Below are 8,116 nucleotides of genomic sequence, written 5' to 3'. Positions count from 1 at the left end.
TTATGTGTTTGGGAGACAACCCATGTGCAAGATACTAATTGCTAGTTGTGTTTGATCAAGCATGTTTCTCAATGTCGCAAAAACTTGTACTCTTGGCTTGTTGATGACCCCTCTCTCTCTCTCTCTCTCCCTATATATATATATCATTGTTACATATATCGTATACGGGCATTATACGGCAAGAAATTTTTCGGATATAATACGTCAAAGTTGTATATCTCGAAAATATCTTGAAAAAACCTTTACAAATTTTTTAAAAAATTTAAAACATTTAATAAATCTTAAAAATTATAAAAAATAAAAATTAATAAAGATACAAAAAATGTGAAAAAAACACATATAATACGTGTTGTTTAAAAAGACGCGCCTAAATGCCATTTTATATAGGTAACTTATTTCTTGGGTATTACACACATTTTTTTCAAATAATACACGTTCTACGTGACAATGGCATACATACATATATATATATATATATATATATATATATATATATAGTTAGTTAGGAGACAACATGGAGAAAAAGGTCATGAAGTTTTATATCTTTTTTTTCTTTGTTTTTCTCTCAACCATCCATCTACTTCGGATGGACAGTCGTGATTAAATGGTTGAATGACTCTCAATAATTAGAGTGTAGATGGATGATTGAAAGAAAAACAAAGAGAAAAAGTGTGAACTTATTATTTTAGATCACAAAAATAGCTATCACCTCTTTAAGTGTCACTTGAATTTCCTGGTATTTCAACTTCAATTTTCTCACATTTTTGTAGTGACGATAAAAAATAAAAAATGAAAAAAAAAACCAGAAATCAAACTTCCAAGTTTGGTCGTCAGCTTGCCAGTATTTTTCACATTATTTTGTTCACATTTTAACAAAGAAGCACTTAAAAGTCAAGAACGATTGAGATTGATGGAAGGGAAAAGCACCTTTCATGATTGAAACAAAATTGACCCCATTTATGAAACCTGGAGGTGCCAACCATGCACCTATTAATCTAGTAATTACTTTTCTTTTAGAATAAAAAAAAATGTTTCTTACCTTTTTCCGCTTGGATCCAAAATGGTACAAGATCTATCGACAAGTTCACATGCAAGTAACAACATAGTCTAATTTATTTTGAACAAGCTTTGTAAGCTTTGTTGAGATTATGTGACTCAACACTTGGATCATAGATGCCAACACACACACACACGCACTCACACATATATATATATATATACAATATAAAAGATTTTACGACATTTCAAAAATCATTATTTTTTGTTTTTACATCATAAGAGTGCGCCCGCACCCGCATAAGACTTGATTCCAAATAATCTAAACCAAATTAACTCAAGTCTTAGGTCTAAATAATCTAAACCAAATTAACTCAAGTCTTAGGTCTGATAGCTTTAAAAGGCGGAACATAGCTAGTCGGGCTAGGGGATACTCATATCACATTGCCAATTAGGTTCTCATGCTCTCAAGTGATCTCAAGTGAGGCACTGATGTAGGAAGAGCATCACTGTCACTCATGAGAATGGATAACCTCAAGTGCCATTGGGCCAGCTACAGGGCACTCAACCCGGTAACTTATTTTATTTTAAAGTATATATTTTTATTATTATTAATTATATTTATATATTACATTATATTTTTATGTATTTTATGCTTTTGTCGCAGCATAGGAAGTTAACACCGTGCAAGCTCCAAATAGTGACTGTTCACCGAGCAGCCGCTGCGGATGGACAGTAACTTGCTTATAGGTGGTTTCAATTATAATACAAAAAGGCTAAGAGACAAGTGGAACTAATACATAGTGAAACTTAGGCCCTTCAAAAAATATTGGACCTTTTAACTATATCTGTAATAAACTAATATGAAGCACTAATATATAAATAAATCAAATCATGTCAGTCTGTGTGGGCAACTGCCACTTTATTTTAAGCTCTTATAAAAGTTTGATGCGTGAGAGGGAGGATGAGGCTTGGTGGGAATCCAGTAATGTCACACCCGTGAACCTCCCATTAGGCAGCGGTGGAAAGCCAACGGGTCCGACCGACTTGGTCCAATTACATCCCGCATAATCCGATGCACCTCTCCCGAATTATCGGGGCCAAGCTTTGGATTAGGAGTCACATTGAATCATTTGGATCCAACATGGATTACTGGACCAGTGGAACTGGATATGGGATATCGGACGTTGGTCGTGACCCGATCCTACTGACAGATCCAAATGGAGGACAGGTTGGTTTTACTTTTATAAAGTTGTGCTAAAGGTCCAGACATGGCCGACCCGGAATCATGGTGCCAGACCCCAGCCCCTATCCTGTCATAGTGATGATCTGAAAACCATTTAGATTAGGCCTGGATCCAACCTTTAAGATGGGTTAGATTCAGATCAGGACTTTATTTTTTAAACCTAATTTCGACGGACTAGCACATGATTTAATATGTAACTGACTCAGAAATGGATTTGATCATGAAACTACATAGGAAATCTAAATCAACTAGTAATCTGATCCAAACAAAGCCAACATGAAGTCTCAACAAACTTACCTTTTTCATCTATTCATGTAAAACATGTACCATAAAATTCATGACCTTACCCAACCGAGTCAACATTATAGGGGTGAACACGAGCTGAGCTGAGTCAGCTCAATCTTGGCTCAAGACATAAAACAATAAGCTCGATCTCGTTCAAATGAGCTACCTCACTACCCAGTGATCCCTCAACTGTTCTCCATTTTCTTCTCAGAATGAAGAGGGAATCTTCGACTAAACATACCGGTGAAGAAGAAACAATAAATAGTCTTTTAATCGAGTTAAGAGAGTTGCATTCAATGAACTTGAACTCAAACCATTTGAAGAGCCGAACCGTCAACTCGAGCTCGGCTCGTTTCTGAAAAAAATTGGCTCGAACTCATTCGCAAGCTCGAGTTGCAATGCTTCTTATTTAACTTTATCCTATTTAACCAATATACCATTTCCATTTAAAACTGAGTTCCAGACTCAACAAAATGCACTGAATATAGTCACGCTATGTCTGATAGCCTCAGATCCGAATGCTCTCATATCCTTGTTGTGTGAAATCCACCGTTTAAATCCAAACCGTCAATTTCAAATCCACGGTATCACGCAAAAAACTATGGACCTGAGATCCAACGGCGTCAGAACTTCAGATCTGAGTCCAACAAACATGGAAATGGGATAAGGGTCAAGATCCAAACTCGGGTTTGGGTGTTCTTATTTAGATCTGGGAATATCCACTAGTTCAACCCAAATCTGTGTTACTCTTTTACTAATTAGGTTGGTTCATAGGTGCTAATATCAGGATCCAAATCCGGATCTTACCTGATCCACAATGTTGTCAATTAATGGTCATCGGCCTCTTGCCTACTACCACTCTGTTAGGTTGCGGTCCAGGTGAACATGACTCCCTCTCTCTCTCTCTCTCCCATGGCGTTCCTCCCCACCATTCTCCTGTTCCTGCTTCTCCTCCTCTCCGCCACCTCTTCTGCTCTGCCGCGAACGTCGCTTCCACCACTGCCAACACAAGATGACCGGAAACCCGCTGCCATCCACCAGGCATGCAAAGCTACACGCTTTCCCACCATCTGTGAGCAAACGCTGGCAGGATCCGAGCTCCCCGCCGGTGAACCAAGCGCGGCAGACCTCATCAAGGCCGCCATGGACGCCACCGCCGCCCCTCTCCAGTCCGCCACCTCCCTGTCTCAGTCAATCGTCGACTCGGCCCGAGACAACCTCAACCTGTCCACGGTCGCCTCCAGGTGCGTCCTCGGCCTGGGCAACTCAACGTACCGAATCGGAATGTCATCCAACCCCGACACGATACGCATGAACATCCGAGACGTCCGTGCGTGGCTGAGCGTAGCCCTGAGCTACCAATCCGGATGCCATTCCGCACTCAAGGCCTTCAACACCACGGCTCCGGTGGGCTCGGCGGTCAATCTCCTGGATTCGCTGACCATGTTGACCAGCAATGCCCTGAGCTTGGCTTTTGCATTTGACCGGTTTGGGAACGATACTGACTCGTGGATGCCGCCTCAGACGGAACGGGACGGGCTCATCGCCAGCCCGAGCCACGTGCCAGGTTCGGGCTTGCCCGCAGGCTTCCAGCGAGGGTTCGACGGGCTGGAACCGGACGTGGTGGTCTGCAAGGATGGGGCCGAGGGGTGTCTCGGGACGGTACAGGGGGCTGTCGACTCGGCTCCGGAGAGCGGTTCAGGCATGTTCGTCATTAAGATAAAGGAAGGGGTATACGACGAGATCGTGAGGGTGCCCTTCATCAAAAAGAACGTCGTCTTTCTGGGAGCTGGAATGGGCAAAACCGTAATTACAGGCTCTTTGAGATCCGGAAATGGCGTCTCGACCTATGACTCCGCCACCGTCGGTAAGCCTTTCCTTTTACTCGTTTACACAGTTACCCCTGGATTTTTGGTCAAGGTCAATAAACGATCTCACCGCCCAGGCTCTTAACCACTAGTTAGATTGATTCTCCGAATGCCAGCGAAATTTTGCCAAAATGTCTGAAAAGTAGCTTTTTAGTTTTTAATATCTTAAAAGGATTGTCTTTTTTTTAAAAAAAAAATGGTTCTTTTCTTTTCATCTTAATCAAACTCGGGACTCTTGCCGAGATCTACATTTGTGGATCTTACAATGCACACTTTTTAATGCAGTTGGTATTTTTATAATTTAAAGTGTATAAATATGCCCCTCATTAATAACATTTGAGTTCACACCAACATAAGGAGGTGCCACCATCAAGTAGATGTGATGGCATGCACATTTCCCACCGAGACAAACCTTCATCAATATTCAATGCAAAAGGTTGTCAATCTTTTGACTTGTGGTCGCAGGCTGATAATAATTGTTCTGGTTAGAAGTTGATTGTTGTTAGGAATTGTGTATAAATTTGGTAAGTACTGGACAATTGCATATTGGAAAAACTTAAAATACTTTTCTATGATTTTGAATGTTTTTCTAATTGATTTAAACTTGTTCAGATCATATTCACAATGACTTGGATCTGATTACTTATAAGCATGCTGTCTTTTTAAGCAAGTAAGTAATGAACGTATCAAATTCGCGTTACATAAGCAGCCTTTGTATATATTTGCAAACCAAACTAATTTAACCAGAAAGAGATTATGGGCCCATTTATGTTTGGAACAAATAATAAATATCATATATATAATTCACCTTCTCCCTGTAAGTTGGGTTTGTGAAAACCAGCAAGACCTTATTCGTTGTTTGCATTCATTTTTTCATTAATTAATTATACATATTGATTTCTACCAACCTTAAGTTGGCCTATCAAGTCTATGGTTTTTTATCGGATGCTCAACAATAATATAAATGTGGTGAATGATATGTTTGTTGTCCAGACAAAAGATTGTTCCTATGTTTAATGGGCAGGTATAGTTGGCGATGGCTTCATGGCCAGGGACATCACTTTCCAGAACACAGCCGGTCCGGGCAGCTTCCCAGCAGTCGCGTTCCGCTCCGAGAGCGACCTCTCCCTGATTGAAAACTGCGAGTTCATCGGCCACCAGGACACGCTTTATGCCCACTCGCTCCGGCAACTGTACCGATCATGCCGGATCCAGGGCACCGTCGACTTCGTCTTTGGCCACTCGGCCTCCGTCTTCCATGACTGCCTGATCCTCATTGCCCCCCGCCAGCTTTCGCCGGAGCAAGGTGTCGTCAACGTGATTGCAGCCCATGGCCGGATCGATCCGGCACAGTCAACCGGGTTTGTGTTCAGGAACTGCATTGTAAATGGGACGGCCGAGTACATGAGGTACTACTCGGCAAGGCCGGCGGCTTACCGGAACTACCTAGGGCGGCCGTGGAGGGAGTACGCGCGGACCGTGTTCCTGCACAGCTACTTGGGTGGGCTCATGAGCCCACAAGGTTGGCTGCCTTGGGCTGGTGACTTTGGACTCACCACTCTCTACTATGGTGAGTTCGAAAATTTTGGACCGGGAGCAAACACGTCACAAAGGGTACCATGGAGCAGCCAAATCCCCAGCCAAAATGTGGAACTGTACTCGGTTGAGAATTTCATTCAAGGAGATGAGTGGATCAAATCTCCTGATTATAAGCGTTATTAGCCATGTTTTGAGAAGGATCCAAACCTAATGCGCTCATTTATCAGACCCGAAATCATTCGTCAGAAATTCATTTTAAATTTACGATGACTGTATAGATTTGATCTACATGGTTGAAAAACTTCGAACTAGAATTTCCTTTTTGGTTTTTTTTTTTTTTTTTTTTTAGAACTTGTGTATTAGGATGAAAGAATAAGAATCTAAAGGTTATGAATGTTTGTGGGTTGTAAAAATTGAGTTTTGTATACGCCAAGAAGCTGATCAACCATGATTTAGGTTCATCTAATTACGTTTTTTTAAAAAGACATAACCATGCCTTGTTGCATGCTCTCGCGCACACACACACACAGAGAAGTTGGGGGCAAGAGCCGGTCCACTTGACCTCTATAATGGCATCTCTAATCCCAATATCAACACTCTTGAATCCTGATATTTCACCTGGCCATATATTTCTCATTTCAATGAAAAAAAAAAAATCAAAACTTAAGCATGAGAGAAAAAAAAAATATCTGAAATATAGTCGAAAGACTCGAAACCATTTGGGGGCATTTGGTAAAATGAATAATAGGTCCAGCATTTCATAAATATTTGCAACATATTCGTGGAATAATGGACCCATTGTTCTTGTTACCAAGCACCCCAATGGTAGAGGCATGTTTGGTCCAATGTGGGCAATTGCCCACACCAATCCATTTCATAAATTTCCAGCTCACTGAACCCTCCTAAGGCGTCTCTTTTTTCCATGAAACTTCATTACAATGGTGATTTTTTTCCATAAAAAGTTACTTTGACATATCTAGTGCTAAAAGCTATTATAGTGGGTCTTGCAAAGTTTAGGTTTCAAATCAGCATTGGATTATAGATCTGAGGCAATCAAACACACCCTAAAAAGAGAAAAGAACAGGTCATTAGCTTCAACTCTCTTGTGTGACGAGTAAATGATATTTGATGTCATTTATTGGATTCTTTCATTTTGCTTTAGCGGCCTTTTATAATCTCATATATTAGATTTGACATTGACATGAAATCCATACGTTGAGAATCATTATTCGACTATTTGAAGCATGGACCTCATATTCAAGCAATAAAAGCACCTTCCATGTTATGCCATTAACATAGGAAGGCATGTTCCCACCTTTTATCATCAAAGAGGCATTCCGTCAGGATTCTACTTTTGCCTTCATAAGGGAAAAAAGCTTCTATTTAGCAAACATGGGTATTTCGGCATTTGATATTCTCGTATCTTAGATTTGAAGCCGATATGAAATCCACATTTTGTGAGTTATTATGCTATTTGAAGCACCAACCTCATGTTCAGGCGCTTTCCATGTTATGTGGAGGCGCATTTTCTTAAGAATCCACTTTTGCTTTATAGGGAAAGGATTTTCTATTTAATAGTAAAGATATTTTGGTCATTTCCAACCCATAACACACATAGTCTCTTGTCAATGGCCATAACATATAACTTGCTCTTTTTAAACTACAAGCAAATGATTCGGCATCAGCAATTGCCACGTATTTCAAATCCAAGTCCCCGATCATGAGCTGAGTCGACCCCAAGTTCAGACAGCTTAAACTTGACTTGAGCTTGATAATAACTTGACATAAATAGCCTCGAGCTTGATATAAGCAGCTCGAGCTCGACTCGGCAGTTACGTGTTGAGTTCGATCTTGACTCGATTAAAGCTCGACAAAGTCGTTTGAATATATGGACTATTACTTTGCCATAAATCGAGCTCAACTCGATTAAGACTCTACAAACTTGAAGGAGCTTTTGAAAAAACTTACTTAATTAATTAGCGTCAATATACCGGTTTTTTATTAAAAAAAACGAGTTAGATATTTAAAAAATCGCTACACATCATTTTCGAGCAAAGTTGAGCTTTAATAGTTCGAGTTCAGCGAACTCAAACTTTACTCGATTATTTAAACGAATTGACTTGAGCCAAGCTTTAACGAGTCGAGCTTGAGTAACTCAACTGGTTGTTTACCCCTACCGGTG

General features: G+C 40.5%; 1 protein-coding gene across 1 annotated transcript; it reads left to right on the top strand.

Annotated features, from left to right (window-relative positions):
• Positions 1-3,395: 3,395 nt before the first annotated feature.
• Positions 3,396-6,183, top strand: LOC116267323 (probable pectinesterase/pectinesterase inhibitor 51). Its single transcript, XM_031649007.2, has 2 exons — positions 3,396-4,394; positions 5,420-6,183. Exons 1-2 carry the CDS (start codon positions 3,413-3,415, stop codon positions 6,115-6,117), a joined length of 1,680 nt encoding a protein of 559 aa, XP_031504867.1. The 5' UTR covers positions 3,396-3,412; the 3' UTR covers positions 6,118-6,183.
• The last annotated feature ends 1,933 nt before the right edge of the window (positions 6,184-8,116 follow it).

Source organism: Nymphaea colorata, chromosome 13 (assembly GCF_008831285.2).
Source record: "Nymphaea colorata isolate Beijing-Zhang1983 chromosome 13, ASM883128v2, whole genome shotgun sequence".
NCBI lineage: Eukaryota > Viridiplantae > Streptophyta > Magnoliopsida > Nymphaeales > Nymphaeaceae > Nymphaea > Nymphaea colorata.
The sequence above is the reverse complement of the archived record's forward strand: the minus strand, read 5'-3'. Positions and strand labels throughout refer to the sequence as shown.

Coding starts and splice junctions, on each gene's coding strand:
- LOC116267323 (XM_031649007.2), top strand. CDS start 3,413: ATGACTCCCTCTCTCTCTCTCTCTCCCATGGCGTTCCTCCCCACCATT. Junction 4,395..5,419: donor CTATGACTCCGCCACCGTCG/GTAAGCCTTTCC, acceptor TTTAATGGGCAG/GTATAGTTGGCGATGGCTTC.